Source organism: Mycteria americana (genome assembly GCF_035582795.1).
Source record: "Mycteria americana isolate JAX WOST 10 ecotype Jacksonville Zoo and Gardens chromosome Z unlocalized genomic scaffold, USCA_MyAme_1.0 Scaffold_18, whole genome shotgun sequence".
NCBI classification, from domain to species: Eukaryota; Metazoa; Chordata; class Aves; order Ciconiiformes; family Ciconiidae; genus Mycteria; species Mycteria americana.
Window position 1 is genome coordinate 7,135,817 of NW_027445436.1, and position 18,118 is coordinate 7,153,934.

Below are 18,118 nucleotides of genomic sequence, written 5' to 3' on the forward strand. Positions count from 1 at the left end.
ATTTAGTCAAGTCTGGGTAACATGAAAATCTTACTACTCCTTGGCAACCATTTCTAGTGCAACATAAATTACTAAAAGCTACCACTTTGGTACCTTGGTCTCTTATCCATCTCAGCCTATAAATTGGATGATAAACTAGATGGGGATCAGTATCATCTACAAGAGTAATATCTCCTTCCTCCTCTCTTCTCCTCCAACTTGAATATTTAGTGTCAGTACAATACTTTTCTGAACAGAAAAGTTATTATATGAAAATATTGATCCAGAGTCCTCATTGAAGGCAAACTCCTGATCATTTAGAAACAGAATCATCCAGCAGGATCCAAGCCATAGTAATTAAGTGGTTCAAAGACAAATAGCAATGTTGGTCTGACTCCCTGATAATTTACAACATCAAATGCACTATAAAGCAAATGGAAAAAAAAAAAAAAACCACACACAAAAATAAAAACCAACACCAAAAACCTAGATCAGCCTGAATCAGTGTTTTGTTTGAGAAATGATGGTGAGTGTGGATTCATTGAATTGATCCAGGAACAAAGCCTAGTGTCATTTCCAGCATTTTTCTGAAGAACTATAATTACAGTGAGATTACTGGGAGGAGAATAAGGCCCACGATATTTATGATTATAGAGATACTGTTAGTTTAAGAAAAGAAGAAACAGTCCTAGGTGACATTTCTGTCACAATATAGAATTGCAAGTCTGCATTATTAGAAAAACAATCTACCTTGCTTGCTGACAGACTTAAAGGACTGCCCAAATCCATAAGAAGATTATTGTGAAAGCATTAAACGCTTGAATTTGCAATATGAATTGGTCAGGGAGGTCTTCCACTTCAGAAAGACTTGGAGAGAATTATTTTCCCCTCTGCTTCGAGAGAAAATGCTAAGGGAAACAATTAAGTATTTTCTGTCTGGTTTTAAGTAGCCTTCCTATAGACTTAATCTCTTCAATTAAACTATCCAAATTGGAAAAGAGTGAGAAAGATCCTGACCTATGATCTCCAGAAAGAGGATTCATTAGTCAGGCAACTGAATAAAAAAGAAGAATGGCAGGAAGGAAAACCTTCATTTACAACTGCAAACCTAAACTTAATTTCTAGACTTCCTCATTACAGTCCTCTCAATGAAGGAAACCTGGGATATTCTAGAGTACTTCATCGTAGGAAAAGATATATTCAAAAACTAACAGAATCACTATACTTGGCTGGAGGAAAAGTGCACACCTAAAGCTTCAAGGTTTTCTCCATTTCTTCTATTCAATAACATGGAAGTTATTTTGTGCAGGGTTTTTTTCAACAATTTATTCTGTAGAGAGACTGAAAGACACATCTTTATAGCACACAAAGGCCTTAGTACATTTAAAGCGAGCTACTGGGAAAGGACAGAAAAAAGATAATCCAGTATTCAAATAGATTTTTTCTTATCATTTATGGATTTTCAGAGAGAAAGAAAAAACTATAGCATCAAAAAGCCAACTCCAATAATAGCCAAATAGCCATTATTGGAATCAGCTAAGGAGAGCCTGGGAAATGACTTGTCATTATTTGCTTTTTCAGCTCAAGATGCAAAGAATTTCCACAGATTGAGGGCTCAGAAAACCACTATAAATAAAAACAAAATACAGGGATATAACAAAAACTTCCTCTGCCAAAACATTGGGTTTTTAAACCATGGAAGAAACTTCAAGAGACAACGTATGTTGAGGCCTGATGGGATCCACCTGTCCCAATGGGGAAAACAGGACGGTGGGCTTAAACTGACAGGGCTGATTAAGAGTGCTTTAAACTAGAATCAGTGGGGGAAGGGGACACCAACAGGATTGCAGTAGGTAAGCCAAGGGTTGGCATGGCATCGCCTGAGGGTGGCAATGCTAATAGGAACATTTACGCTGCTCCTGGGAGCACGGAGGGCTCAGGAGCACATCTGAAATGCTTGTACACCAACACATGCAGTATGAGAAACAAACAGGATGAACTGGAAGCATTGGTCAGTTCCCAGAGCTATGATGTCATTGGTATTAGTGAGACTTGGTGGAATGAGTCCTGTGATTGGAGTGCTGGGATGGAGGGCTACAGGCTGTTCAGGAGGGATAGGCAGGGCAGGCGAGGTGGAGGTGTCGCACTCTGCATGTAAGGGAGAGGTTTGACTGTACAGCCCTTACAGTTAGGGGTGACGTGGTTGAGAGCCTCTGGGTAAGGATTAGGGGAATGGAAAACAAAGGAGATGTTGTAGTGGGTGTCTACTATTGATCACCCAGCCAGGATGTTACCACCTATGAGTTATTCTATAGGCAATTAGGAGATTTCTCTGGATCAGAAGCCCTTGTCCTTATGGGAGATTTCAACTTCCCAGACATGAACAGGGAATACCATACTGCTGTGACAAGCAAGCCTGGGAAATTCCTGAGGTTTGTGGAAGAAAATTTCTTGTCACAAGTACTCAGTGAGCCAACTAGGAAAGATGCCCTCCTAGACTTGTTGTTTGTGAATAGAGAAGGACTCATGGCAGATGTGATGGTAAGTGGCTGTCTTGGCCACAGTGATCACAAAATGGTTGAGCTTAAACTTTTCAGTGTAATGAGAAAAAAGGACAGCAGAGTTGCTACCCTGGACTTCAAGAGAGCAAACTTTAAGCTACTCAGGGAGCTACTTAGCAGCATCCCCTGGGAATCTGCTTTTGAGGGCTTAAGGGTCCACAAGTGCTGGTCAATTTTCAAGAACCACCTTTTAGAAGCACAGGAGCAAGCAACCCCATTGTGTCATAAGTCAAGCAAGAGGGGCAGAAGACCAGCTTGGCTGAACAGGGAACTCCTCGTGTAGCTCAAGAGGCAAAAGAAATTGTATGATCTCTGGAAGCAAGGTCAGGCTTTGCAGGAAGATTACAGAGCTGTGGTTTGCATATGCAAGGAGAAGACACAAAAGGCCAAAGCTCAACTAGAGTTGAAAGTGGCCAGTGTTGTGTCAGACAACAAGAAAGGCTTTTTTAAGTACATTAATAGCAAGAGGAGGTCTAAAGGAAACATTAGACCAATAGTTGATGAAGATGGTCATCTGACTAATAGGGATGAAGAAAAAGCAGAGGCATTCAATGCTTTTTTTGCCTCAGGCTTTAATAATACTGATAAACCTTGGGATGCCCAGTCCCCTGATTCGGAGGACCACGAGTGTGGGAACAGTGACTTTCCATTTGTGGACACTGAAATTGTAAGGGACCAGCTGTATCAGCTGAATGTTCACAAGTCCATGGGGCCTGAAGGGATTCATCCCAGAGTACTGAAGGAGCTAGTGGATGTTAGGCAGGACCCCTCTCAATCATCTACCAAAGGTCTTGGGAGGTCCCCGCTGACTGGAAGCTAGCCAATGCTATTCCAATTTACAAGAAGGGCGTGAAGGAAGACCCAGGGAACTACAGACCTGTTTAGACTAACCTCAGTACCTGGAAAAATTATGGAGAAGATCATACTGGGTGCTATTGAAAGGCATTTAAAGGACAATGCAATCATCAGGCACAGCCAACATGAGTTCACAAAAGGAAAGTCCTAAGTCATTTGATATCCTTCTATGATAAGGTCACCCGCCTAGTGGATGAAGGGAAGGCAGTGGATGTAGTTTTTCTGGATTTTAGGAAGGCTTTTGATACTGTCCCTCACAGCATGCTTCTGGACAAATTGTCCAACTGTGGGATGAGTGGGTTCATGTGCGCTGGACGAAGAACTGGTTGAGTGGCAGGCCTCAAAGGGTTGTAGTGAATGGGGCTTACATCTGGCTGGCGACCAGTCACCAGCAGTGTTCCTCAGGGCTCAATTCTAGGGCCAGTTCTGTTCAATAGTTTTATCAACGATCTGGATGCAGGAGTTGAATGCACCCTTAGCAAGTTTGCTGACGATACTAAACTGGGAGGTGCTGGTGACTCTCTTGAGGGACAGGAGGCCTTGCAGAGGGATCTAGATAGATTGGAGCATTGGGCAATCATTAATGGCATGAAATTTAACAAGACCAAATGCCGGGTTCTGCACCTGGGACGGAGTAATGCTGGGCACAAGTATAGATTGGGAGAGGAGTGGCTGGGGAGCAGCCCTGCAGAAAGGGATCTGGGGGTGCTGGTTGACGGCAGGCTCAACAGGAGTCAGCAGTGTGCCCTGGCAGCCAAGAGGGCAAACCACATCCTGGGGTGCATCAAACACAGCATAACCAGCTGCTCAAAAGAGGTGATTATCCCTCTGTATTTAGCATTGGTGCGGTCTCCCCTTGAGTACTGTGTGCAGTTCTGGGCCCCACCATTTAAGAAGGATGTTAAGGTACTTGAATGTGTCCAGAGGAGGGCAACAAGGCTGGTGAAAGGGCTGGAAGGCATGTCCTATGAGGAGCAGCTAAGGACTCTGGGTTTGTCTAGTTTGAAGAAAAGGAGGCTGAGGGGTAACCTCATTGCTCTCTACAGCTTCCTGAGGAGGCAAAGTGGAGAGGAAGGTGCTGATCTCTTCTCCCTGGTATCCAGTGACAGGACACGTGGGAATGGTTCAAAGCTGTCTCACAGGAGGTTCAGATTTGACATTAGGAAGCATGTCTTTACCAAGAGGGTGGTCAAACACTGGAACAGGCTTCCTAGAGAGGTGATCAATGCCCCAAGCCTGTCAGTGTTTAAGAGGCATTTGGACAATGCCCTTAATACTATGCTTCAACTTTTGGTCAGCCAGTTGGATTAGATGATTGTTGTAGATCCCTTCCAACTGAAATAATCTATTCTATTCTAAGAAAAGGAAAAATCAGAAGTCTGCCTGCCCTTTTTATAAAATAATAGCAAAGAGCCAAGCATGACTACTTGAAGGCTAAACGAGATCTAGTTGTTGAGGCCTAACCCTCTTCAAGGATTTCACTGTCTAGTTACCATAAGAGCACTGAGCAGCAGTTTTACATTAAAAAAGGAACCTACAGATAGATCTTGGCCTTTGCAAGATCTCCTGACTTTGTAGCACACTTATGTTAGCGAGAGTGTTGGGAGGGAAAGAAGAGAGTGTTTTTATCTTGTGTTACTTAAAAAAGGTTTTGTTTTGTGCGCAAAGGGAATTTGCTGGCAGTAGACAGAGAACCTCTGAGCACTAGGCAGAAGAGCTGAGTTTATCATGATCAAGTGTTATTTGTCAGGATGTGTTGGTACTGGCCTGGGCTTACGGGCACAGTATCCGTAAGTACTTCACATATGGCATTAGGGGCATTGCCAAACTGTGTGTACCCGAGTTAGGAGGTCTCAGTCCTGCTGTGACTACTCCATTTGTAATTAGTTGCCATAGCTCATACACATCTGCAAGATGATGCTGCAGCACACTCACTGTGGACTCACTAACCCCAAACTCCCTGCCCACCAAGCAGAATGAGTCGGTGGTTTAAATTTTCTACTAGACAAGGAAACTAATTTCCAGGGGGTACAGGAGCTCAGGCTGCATGTGTCAATGCTGGAGAGCAGGAGTCAAAACCCAACCATGCTTCAGCTGTGTTCATCCACATCTGAAAATTATGCACAACCTGCTGGTCACCACAGGCACATAGGACAACGTAGTCCCACAGGCCCCAAATCTTCATCTTGGTAAGATTAAGTCTGGCCATGACCAAAAGCTAGACTATGATCAGAGAGAGAAGGTATACTGTAAGCATCCCAGACTCTTCCACTTGCAGTTAAGTCCTGGAGCATTCAATTCCTTCAGGAGAACAAGAACCATGCAGCTGTTAAGGACACACTTGGACCCTTTGCAGAAAGCCTTATAACAGTCCTCCAAAGTCATTGTTTCTCAAGGTGTAACATGACACTTTTTTCCTATTTCACAGAAGTGCTAAATAGCTGCTGCCAACATTCACCATGCATTGCCCCTTGCACAAGGGCATTGGTGTATAGTCATATAGTGCTCATGAGGTAGATGAGCCATGAGCGCAGCACATATAGTACTAAGAGAAGTCTGCAGGTATCCCAAGGAGTAGGTGCATGTGGCTGGGATAGAGTGCACTTTAATGGAATAGCTATTTGGATGCAAGCAAGTCCCTGACAATAGATCAAGGGACTTGCTTAACTATATTTAACACAGACAATGACAGCAAAGTTGAACATGTGTGAACATGTCATCTGTGAGTATCCACTGATGATACTTCAGTTTTGCTATGAAACCAATAATTTTGATTCTTCCAAATCAAAGAAACAACATTCAGAAAGACAGACTGGCCAAAGAGGCCAGAGTATCATTTCACTACTGAAAGGGAAGAATGAGAGGGAAGACAACAGTGCACTTATTTAGCAGAAATCAATCAAAATAAGATTAAAATTAAACAAAGCATCAAATTAAGAGGAAATTCAACTGTCCATACAAAAATGAGATGTGTAGGTGATAAACCCAAAAATTTGCTAATATACAGATTAAATTTTAACAGAGAGGTATAACTGAAGCAAAGATTTACATGAGTGAAAGTTCAGCAGTTAATGTTTCTGTGCTTCAAAATTGGCTTCTAGCCAGTGATCTTTAAAGTTTTCAGTTTAAATTCTAATAGATAAAAAAATTGACACAAAAGCTGGAGCCATGACAGATGACCAAGTCACAGCTGATTTGACAGACAACTGAGTGAGGCTCTTTAAACAGTTAACTTTAATGAAAAGGGAAGGAGGTAATAGTCTCCCAGGACCATGTAACTGATGCCAAGTCTCAAGCAAATGACTTTGGAATTTCTGTATTTCAGAAATTATAATTTTCTAACACAGAAAAGCACCATACAGAAATACATCTTAGCATATTAAGAAAGAGAACTTGTGACAGAACTGAAGTAAAAAGTAACTTCTAGAGGATGTGATCATGACTCGATTACATTTGCTATGTGCAAGCAAAAGCAGTCCAAAACCAGTAGTACAAATACTTCATGTTTTATGAGAGATACTTGAACAAAAGCTGACAGAATTAGGAGCGAGAACTGCATTTAAATTTTAAAAGGAAACAACTGAGAGTCATTTCAGAAACAACTGAGAGTCATTTCAGAACATTTCATTAAATAGCTAGACAGCCTCAATTCCATAAAACAAGAAAGCCTGAAAAACAGTAAAAGCAGTCTGGATAAGAGGGGAGGTAAAAAGATAAAGTTGAAATAGGTAAGCCAAAACCTTGGGAAGTATTAAAAATTGTTAGGGGGGGTGTGTGTTAAATGAAGAACTCAAGGGTTTAAGACTTTTTTGATTTTTTGTTGTTGTTTAAACTTCACATTTTCATACAAAAAAAAAAAAAACAGCATTGGTCCTTTACCAAATGGATACGGCTCTTCATATTAACACAGAAAATCCACACATAATTTGTAAATATTTCTGGTTTAGTTTTAGGGAAACACAGATCATATTTAAAGTGACAATGAAAGAGTTTCCACTACATCAGTTACTGAAGATGTTACAGAGCAGTTACCAAAGTTAGAACATTGTTACTCAGCAGGTCAAGACATCTCTTATCAAAGAGTTTTAGAAGAACTGACTGAGAAGCCCTCCTGCCTTAAGTCTTGAAATATCACAAAAAAAAAAAATCTTGACGCTGTGAAAGCACTGCTCAGCAATAGCCAAAACAGTGGTGTTTATCAACACTGTTTTAGTCACAAATCCAAAACACAGCACCATACAGGCTGCTATGAGGAAAATTAACTCCATCCCAGCCAGACCCAGCACAAGCATTTAATTTTTGTTGCTAGTATTGCCCTGGTCTATGAGATGAAGTGGCATACATAGTGCTTAGTAAATCCAGTATCAGAGTAAAAAAAGAGGTCCCATATTAGATCCTCAGTTTCCCAAGCCTGATAGGTTCCTAAAAGTACAAGGAATTATGGCATCTTTCCCAACTTTTATGCGTTTGAGTTTTTCTGTCCTTATAAGTTAGCATTTGCTGCTACAGAAACCTTCTGTCTGACTTTCTGGCCAACTCCCATTTACCCAGAAACATGGGTTGAAATAGTTTCAGGCATTCTTATCCAACATACTCTAACACGAGCAAGAGAATTAACATTCAGATAGTCATAAAGACTTAAGAGTTGAAAAACTCTCCTGCGATGGGTTTGTAGAACAAAGAGAAAAGCAACTTTCCTTAACTTACATAAGTGTTCTCACTCAGTACAAGGACTCTTGCCAAAGATTATTATGTAGCATTTGACTTTGCACCTAGTAGAACAATGAACTAGCCAAGTGCCAGTAAGTGGTGCACTAGCAGCCAGTGAGCATACAGCTCAGGTACAATGACAGGCATATGAACAGGACTACGCAATAATGCAAGTTCTGTGCCATAAATGAAAATACTGTGATGTCCAAAATATTTATTCTAATGGAATATTTCAAAATGTACCTAGACATGTTTCCTTACATAGTTGCTCTATTTATAAAACCATGAGCAAGAAGGTGATTTTTTTTTGATTGAGATCATGGCTAATTTTTAAATTCTAAACTAATTCTAGCTCTTCGCTAGAATTTAACTTGAAGTTGGCTAAACCCATGCAGAAAAATTTCTGATCCACATTTGGTGACATTTACCCAGATCAGAACTCTATTTTGAGTTAACTTCAAATAGAGTTAAGGATCTAAGTGCACTGATCTCTTTGTAGAAGAGAGAAGATTTTAATAAAAGAAAGGAAAAGAAGATACTTGAAATGCTGACTGCCCTTTCCAGCTTCCCTCAAGGGGGAAAAAAAAAAAAAAACACCACCACCCTCCTGTAACAGACTCTTGATAGCTTGTGGTGAATCATAAAGCATTTCAACAAGAACCACCATGGTATTTTCCTAGATCTAATACAAAAGGCATAGATGAGGGCAGGACCTTGGGAAGACATTCAGTCCAACTATTCAACTATTTGCTCCAAGAAAAACCCTAGTCTAGTGCCATTCCTAACAGATGCTTCTTCCACTACAGAGAAGGTCAGCCTAATTCATGAATAGCCAAGTTTGAGATGAAAGTGCCAATACACAGCTCAGCTGCATGAAGACAACAGTGATACAGCCTCTTCTATTGTAGTGGGTTGACCCCGGCTGGCAGGTGAGCCCCCACCCAGTCACTCGCTCACTCCCTCCCCAGCAGGATGGGGGAGAGAATCAGAAGGGCAAAAACAAGAAAAAAAATAAACAAAATCAAACTAGTGGGCTGAGATAAAGACAGTTTAATAAGTGAAGAGGAGGGGGGGAAAAAAAAAAAAAAAAAAAAAAGTAGTGATGCAAAAGCAATCGCTCACCACCAGCAGACTGATGCCCAGCCAGTCCCCAAGCAATGGATACTTTGGAAAAACTCCCCACCCCCCCCCAGTTTTATGTGCATGATGTGATATGGTATGGAATATCCCTTTGGTCATTTGGGGTCAGCTGTCCTGGCTATGTCCCCTCCCAACCTCTTCCCACCCCCAGCTTACTCCATGGGGCAGCAGAATGAGAAGGAGAGAAGGCCTTGATGCTGTGCAAGCACTGTTCAGCAGTAGCTAAAACATTGGTGACCAAAACAGAGTTTGATAACACACCAATCTAAAACACAGCACCATATGGGCTGCTATGAGGAAAATTAACTCAATCCCAGCCAGACGCAGTACACCTATCTTTTCACTTCACTGATTCACTAAGGGTTTCCATTTTTATAGACTTTTTGATGTCCTACTGCTTTATTCAACCTATATACATATTAGACATCACCTCCCCTCCACAGAAAGATGAGTTTAACCACCACCGTGGGCCTTTTCTAAACCATATAGTTCTTAACAGTAGTTTGTTGGATGTTTCTGCTTGAATGGACCAACAAAGGAGGAATCTTCTGTTTGATTGATGGGTTTTGTTTGTTTCTGGCATAGTCACACCACCTTCTCAGACACATAAACAAAACAGTAGCATTTTTTTGTTGGCAACTGCATCCACACAGGAGTTCTGTGACAAAACTCTATAGTACTGACCCAGCTCTAAACATTAAACATAGTATGAAAATTGAATAGCTTGATTATTCCAAGCAATTTGTCCTTTCAAAACCCACAAAGAACAAAAATCTGTCAACAATCACCTTTCAGTTTATTGTCTATATCAACATTATTCTTTGAGGGAAGCAATGTGCTTTCAGAACATTTAAGATTTAATCTTAAATTTATACTTGCGTGGGAATGGGTCAAAGCTGCGTCAGGGGAGGTTCAGACTAGATATTAGGAAGCATTTCTTTACTGAGAGGGTGGTCAAACACTGGAACAGGCTTCCTAGAGAGGTGGTCGATGCCCCAAGTCTGTCAGTGTTTAAGAGGCATTTGGACAACACCCTTAAGGCGGTTGGACTAGATGATTGTTGTAGGTCCCTTCCAACTGAACTAGTCTATTCTTAAATTTAGCGGGGGGGGGGACACGACAGGGGGGACGACGGAGACGGACGACACAAACGACACCAGACACCAACCACCCACATTTATGTTGTTCCTGGAACTTCCCCAGTAACTTTTAAAACTTTCAAAGCTATAGTATCACTTAGACTCATGCCCTTCAGTATTAATCTCTCTCATTTCTTTGCACAGGGTTAACACAATACTTAAAACCTGCTGCTGCACACTTACTTCTTTGATCTTAAGAATACCGTATATATGGCTTCATAGCATTTCCTACATTCAAATCCTTCCTCAGTTTTGATATTGCTTTCTTGCTCTTGATTCTTGCTAGTCATACTTTTAAATAAGTAGAGCAAATAAAAGGTGAATGTTGAAAAATTTCCCATAATTTTATTAGCAACAGCTGTTCCTACAGTTTTGTTCAAGTATGAGAACACATCTTTCCTGAGTGTTATTCCATTCAGCAGAGCAAGAAACACACATCTACCTTATAATGCTATTTTCACACCTTCCTGGGATTACTTTTGCAGAGATTGTCATATTACTTCAAAAGAAATATTGTCTTATACATCAACAAAAATAATTTGAAGTAGCTAAAAACCACAGAATTATTTCTTAACATTACAATATATACCCAAAAGTACCTTCTCAAGAGATTCCTCTGTTCAGCATATATGTTTCCCTCCTGTACGAATTCAATATTGTTTTTAAATGGGAAGTACAAATTTGGGGTCCCTTGGCTTTTTGACATATGAGCAAAATTAAGTTAGTCAGAATTCTTTGACTATTGAGGTTAAGCTAATTTCCATTAACTACAGTAGATCACTTCTAAAGAAGGAAAATCAAAACAAACAAACAAACCCACAAGAAAATCCTTTATAAGGGCTGAAAATAAAATATTCCTTCATCATGCATTAAAAAATATGCTCTTTTCCAGCAAGTGTGAAATCATTACATCACACCGATAAAGATGATGATTCCTGTTTTCCTCAAAAACAGTTCTTTTTATATATGGATGTATATGTCTATATATAATAGAATATATCAGTGTTTGTCATCCAGAATCAAATTAGATAAATTTAGAAACAGCTTCTCCAAAGTAAGAGATACTTACCAATCTAGTTTCAACACACATCAAGATAATATATTAAGTATGTTTGTTTTCTAATTGTAAATACATACTGTTGTAACTACCTAAAATTATTTAAGTGTTCAGTGCGAGTATAAGTATGGATCAATACAAGATAATAAGAAAAGGTTGCAATGCTCTTTCAAAATAATTAAGTTTTCTGCTTTAATGAAGAGCAAAAAAAAATAGCCAATTAGAATATACTATCTAATATCAGTATTTTTAAATTGCGTGCATAAAACTGAAACACACATAGTATCAGTTTACCTACTTATATAAGTAGAGGAGACTGTCTATTTGCATAGGTATTTCAGAATCACAGAATCGTATAGGTTGGAAAAGACCTTTAAGATCATCGAGTCCAACCTAACACTACCAAGACCACCACTATACCATGTCCCTAAGCACCTCATCCAAATGTCTTTTAAATACTTCCAAGGATGGCGACACAACCAGATTACTCAGATTACAGCAGGGAAGGAAGATTCATTGTTGGCTTGATGGGCCCACTTCCTCTCCAAGTTTTAAGTCTAAGTCTTTGCTAATTCACTGAGTTCTGCATGCGAATCTTTCATTCAGCTAACGCAGGTATTAAAAAAAACCCACACATATATATATCTTGTAGGTTCAGAGAACAAAAAAAAAAGTCTTCCAGTTAAGACTAGTTGCAATTCATGCTAAATTCAAATGGTTTACCTCCCACACCTGTTTCCTTTGGTAACATATAGAGAATGAAAGGATACTCATATTTGACACCTTGCTTCACTGACTCATCTGCTATTTCAAACAAAAAGAACACCTTTGCCTTAAGAGCCATGCTTTACACATAATAACTGCAATAACTGCAAGCACGATACAAAACAGCAAGCACACTGTCAAGCCCTCCAATACTTAATTTTGCCAAAGCTTATAGATATATAGACATAGCTAGCAAGATATTGCTAATTATTTTCTTAGATACTCAAGACATTTCCTGATGAGAAAATAATGCATAACATAAGTATATACAGTGTACAGGCATAGTATGTCCAGCAGTGAAGGCTTATGGCTACAGTCTAACATTTAGGCCCAAACATTGCTTTCCGAGATCAGGCAAAACTTCCACTGATGACAGTCAAAATGATACACATAGAAAGCTAGAGCACATGGCTCTTACTACTTAACAATAAATATGTACATACATGCTTAAAACACAAGCATACAGAATACTGTACATTGTTTGGTATATACCAATATAAAATACTAAAACCACCTCTTTTTTGTATTATAACAATAAATGTTTTTACAACAGCAAACAACAGATGGATATTAACAACTTTACACTCTGGAGAACAATCATAAGGTTTTATGAAATGTTCAGTAGTAATGAAATCCAGAAGAATTTGAAAAATACAGAAGATGAAAACCAAATTCAGTAGAAGACTGAATTTGTTTCAAAGTACCTTAAACATTACAGCCAAGTTGTGCTAACTGAACTATTACTATGTCTTTGTAATACACTTCAGTGCATATGTTAGAGTTCTCACTTTTTAGAATTACAATAATAAAAAAAAAAGATACTTTGCTTAATTTTTAGAATAGAACAGGACAATGATGTTCAATGCAGTACCTAAAAGTGGTATTTTAATGTTTAATCATGGAGAGGGTTTATTTTTTAACTAATAATTTAAAATAATCTTACCATGCAAAAAAAGTTTCCCAGAAATTACTTTCAACATTTTAAACTCTGATCCTATGAAAAGTAAAAAGATATCATTAAAAAAATATCATTATTAATACACAATAAGGGTGTACACAGCATAGTGTGTGTCACACAGTAACAGTAACCTACACAGTTAGGAGGGAAATATTTCACTTTGCAAGGAAGCACTATAATTTCTACAAATTAAGAGGGGGAGGGGGGGAATCCTCTTTTCCAACCCAGAATTTGTTCTTTATATTTACTACATATGTGCATTTGTATGTACATCTAATTTTTAAACAAGGAAAAAAAAAAGTGTGGCATAGATATGCTCATTTGTTCTTTAAAAGCTTTTGAGTTAATACCTTTTACTTTGCACTTGCAACAAGTTCAAAGAGTACGCATGGTCAATTAACACAGCTCAGCTTAAACTGTGTTCTCTCCTTATGATCAAACGGATATACCTTTGTCCCACGTTCAAAAGCCTTTAACCCACTTAAGCTTCTAAGTCCAACAACACTTTTCAAAGTAGGACTGAGAAGTTGGCACTTTTGAAAAAAGCTTGCCTAACATTTACATAAAATAAAGCAATACTGCTACTTTAAGTTTTGAGGGACAAAGATATGTAATGGGACAGTAGAGGTCAAACCAATTAAAAAAAATGGATGACTTTAAGCAATTTCAGACATTTATGTTCCCAGTCTCACCATTTCAATTATTTTCCTATTTTTAAAATGGTTTTGTCCATCTCAACCATATAAATGACCCAAACAAATAACACAAACTTAAGAACTGAACAAATGACTATGCTGGGGAAGCAGTGAGAGCGACTGAAAGAAGTACTGTCAGATACCCAAGAGAAACCCGCTAATTAAAACAAATTTTTAGAAAGTTTTGTTGTGGGGGTTTTTTGGTGGGTTTTTTTGTTGTTTGGTTATTTTATAAATTGAAACTTGATTCTCTATCCAGCCCCATAACTTCAACAATGGTTCACTGCTATACTGCATTTTACAAGATGAGATCATTAACTGTTAAACAGCTGCACATGCACAAACACTTTCAATCAAATATTGTACTTTGTCAGCCTCAGTCATGTATGAAAAATGCATATACAATAACAATTTGTATACTGGTTTCTACTCAAATACAAATATGCTATTAAGTATGAAGCAGAATGTTTACTTCTCTTGGTTTCTCATACATCATCCTTACATCTTCAGAAGCATGGTTTATACCGATATATGCAGAAAACGTTCATACAGGCAATCAGTGAGTTTTCTCCAAAGCTTTCTAAGTGATGGCTTCTTATCTATTTGCTCTGAAATCACCTTATTTCATTTGGTCTAAAGCAATGCCACAATTAGGCCCTAATCTACCAATACCTATCTATACACTTAACGTTACCAGTGGGTGGATCTTATAAAACAATACAAGTTCTGCACTACTGATTGTAGAACCAAATCTCTGAATTCCTCCTCTGGGTGGTATATGTTAGTATCATTCAATAAGTTTCATGCATTTTTTAAAAACTTGGGAGAAACCTCTAGCAGTACTGAAAGAAAACCAGGAAATGCAGAAACAATTTGGACCCAAGTAACAAGTCAACTATATACATTTGCTACAGGAGAGGCAGTTGACATTTAAGTAATTATACTTAAACATACATAAAATTAAACAAATGCAAGCTATCCGTCCTCTATTTTTTCTTGGGTTTGGATCTTGAAATAGCCACAGCACACACTTCCATCAGCCAAAAATTAGGCCAAAATGAGACAGAACGTTATTACTGGTAGCATTGTATCTGTCTCCACCCCTCCTTTTTCCACATCAGTTAAGGATCCCAATACCTTTCTCCATATACATAAGACCAACTGTATTATTTAAAGTAGGAAATAACACATTCATAAGCAAGCATTAAAATAAATTTACTTCCTTTCAACTCTCCTTACCTTATTGAAAAGGCAGTTTATTCCCCCAATATAAATCATTACTTTCATGTGCATGACCCAAGACAAAAGTCTTTGGCATAAACACCCCACATCCACTTGGAACATTCCCATTCATCCACACACCAAACACTGGTGCAGACATATTTCAAGGCCTGCTAGTCTAAGGCAGAAGCTGTATTACCACAAGAACTACACAATGTAGTAGAGCACATCAGATATGGACAAATGTATTTTAATTCAAAAGGCTTATTTTAACACGAGCCAAATTCCTATTAAACAAACATTGCCTTTGCACACTTGTGGCTCCAAAATAACCACCTCTGTTTTAATTAAAAGATAAATGATACAATATATTTTATTTCCTAAACAGTGGGTGGATTCCAAAGGTATTAAAGATCCTGTTATCCTCCAGCATACTTAAGGTTACTCTTCAGTTTCATGGGTGCATCTGGGTCTTTATGGTTTCTTTCTCCTTTTGCTTTAAAAATCAGTCTACAAACTGGGCATAAGCCCCTTATCCCAGTTTGCCTCATTAAATAAAAATCACGATTAAAAAAATGCAACCGGTGACACAACCACCTTTCCAAGGCTCACAGAAAAATGCAGATATTAAAGCCTGTCACCATCAATCTGCAAAGCAACTCCCCCTGCGAGTTCTTTCATTAATCTGCTTCCTTACCATCACTCTCCTACACCCATCATCGCCGATATTCCCCCAAAACCCCCTCACGCACCAGCCATCCTTTCCCTCTCCATTTTGGAAGACCGGGTTCCCTACCATATCAAAACCACCCATAGGAACCACAATTATTTACCCAGCTACAAGCGCCTCGGCGAAGCCTGCACACGGGCGCACACAAACAACAGAGGAACGGCGAGCAGGCCGCCACGGCCACGGCCGCCCCGCAGCGAAGGTGGCGAGTGCCCGGGAGAAACCGAACCGACCACGCCATGTAACGCGCCAGTGGGGCCAGCCGGAGGGAGCCCGGGGCGGCGATGTCTGGGCTGCACCCCCAGCGGCACTTAAGGCGTATGTGCCGACGGCGGCCCGCACTCACCCAGCAGCAACAGCTTCAGTTCCCGACGGGCGTCCCGCTTGTCCCGGCGCAGCTGCCGCTCAATCTCGTCGTTGATCCGCCGGGCTTCCTTGGCTTCCTCGCTCAGGCAGCACGCCATGATGGACTCCAAAGTCATTCTTCCTAACTGGTTCAGACACAACCCCCACCCCTAAAAACGCGCGCGCACACACACCCCACCAAAGCACCAGCCCCGGGGGACACAGACGCTCTCTGCCCGGGAGCCCCCACCCAGGCACTGCAGGGCATGCGCAGGGAGCTGTCTCAATGCCACACACGGGCAAGGAGAAAGAGAGGGGGCCCCCGGCAGCAAAGATCCCCCGTTCCCTGCCTCTAATAGTCGCCGCTTCCAACTCTTCCTCTCCTCTAAATTATGCACCAAGTAATATGAAAACATCCACCATAGCAGCCGCGGCGGCAGCAGTGCTATCTAGGCGAGCCAAGCTGCTCAGCACAGACACCCCTCTCCCTCCTTCCCTCACCGCTATCTCTGCTGCCACTGCCACCGCCACCTCCTCCTCCTGCAGCCAACTCGGCCCCCAAATGTCCCTCGCAAACTACACCCCCACCGCTCTCTGAAGTAACCACCCCCCCACGGAAATGCTAACGGTCGCTAATCCCTCCCCTCCTCACACACACTTCCCTGTCGCTGCCTCTGTCCTAAAGCGAGAGTTTGCCCCCTTCCGAAAGTGGGCAAGCCCGCCACCGCCCGGCAATCTCAGCGTGCGCCTGGCGGGAGGACTTCCTTACAGTGGACCTTTCTTCCAGGCACAGTTACTCGCCCCTCTCGCAGGGAGAACTGCTGCCGAAGAGCTGTCGCGGCTCGTTCCTGCCCTAGCAGTAAAAAAGAGAGAGGAGGCGAGTAGAAAGGGCGCCACCAGAGAGGAAGAGAAAGCAGGCAGAGACTAGGACATGCACACTGTGAGCCCAGCTCGCCGGGCTTTTTAATGGCTTGGCTCCGCGGGCGTGGTGAGGCAGAAATATGGCGGACCGTCTCTCCTGCTGCCTCTCCCACTCTGCGCCGCTGTGCGCCGGGAATGAGCGGTTGGTGGAGCCGGGAACTCCCGAGATGCTGCTCCCGACCAAGCCCGGTGCTCGAAGGCCACCCCTCCAGGCCCACAACTGTCGGGGAGGAAAGAGGGGAGAGGAGAGGAGAGTCTCTCACACCAAACAGCCGCGAGGAACACAGCCTTCTCTTATTTGTCCTGTAGGGCAGATATTTTTTTTTTTACATTCTACACGTTTTATTTGCTTTTGCTACCTTTGGTTTTAGTCGATAATGCATATTTTTATTATACCCTTGCATACTCTTCCTAGAAGAGATGTCTTCGGTTCATAGGGAAAGGGGGAAAATGTAATAATTTACATGAGGGGAGAAGTATCTTCTCCACATTCAGCTGGAAATTAAAATGTGGGGGATAAAAGTATACTAGATGCTAGTAACTTTTTATGCTGGTAATCCTGAAAATGGTATTTGAATAGTTCTGTCATATACAGAAAAAATAAAAGACATTTACAACAAATAAAAACAGTAGGATACTTCCCTTGCTTATAAAAACCTAATATTCTATCATTTCAAGGCATAGATATATTGCATTTTACATTCTGTTGTTGTGACCTTTATTCAACCAATGCTTTTAACTACCATCCTTTTTCACAACCCCAGACCAGCTTGCCTTCAATTCCAGTACTAGAAAGCCTGTCTTTAACATAGCCTTTAGTAGCCCCCAGAGTGATAGCACACAATTTGATAGACATATTAAGTTCTAGTTTTTGTGGATCTGTAAAATATTTCAAAATTCCCACACCTGCCCTACCTTTTCCCACCTTCATATTAAATTAGCTATCTGGGAATGTTGCAAAATCTTCCAGGAAAGTCACAGTAGTCTATTAAGTAGGTAGAGGGGTGCATCACTCTCCATCTTCTAGTTTCATGTGTGATGT

The 18,118-nt window shown here is 40.7% G+C and overlaps 1 protein-coding gene across 3 annotated transcripts in view; it reads right to left on the bottom strand.

Moving 5' to 3' along the window:
* The window catches only part of LOC142402970 (guanine nucleotide-binding protein G(q) subunit alpha), a 150,678-nt gene extending 133,978 nt beyond the window's left edge, over positions 1 to 16,700 (bottom strand). The window contains exon 1 of one of the 3 annotated variants that reach the window (XM_075488999.1): positions 16,157 to 16,700. In XM_075488999.1, the coding sequence (XP_075345114.1) occupies positions 16,157 to 16,292 (136 nt within the window). In that variant the 5' untranslated portion in view covers positions 16,293 to 16,700. The remainder of the gene's footprint in view (positions 1 to 16,156) is intronic. The other 2 variants (XM_075489001.1, XM_075489000.1) reach the window with 2 other exon arrangements.
* Positions 16,701 to 18,118: the final 1,418 nt, after the last annotated feature.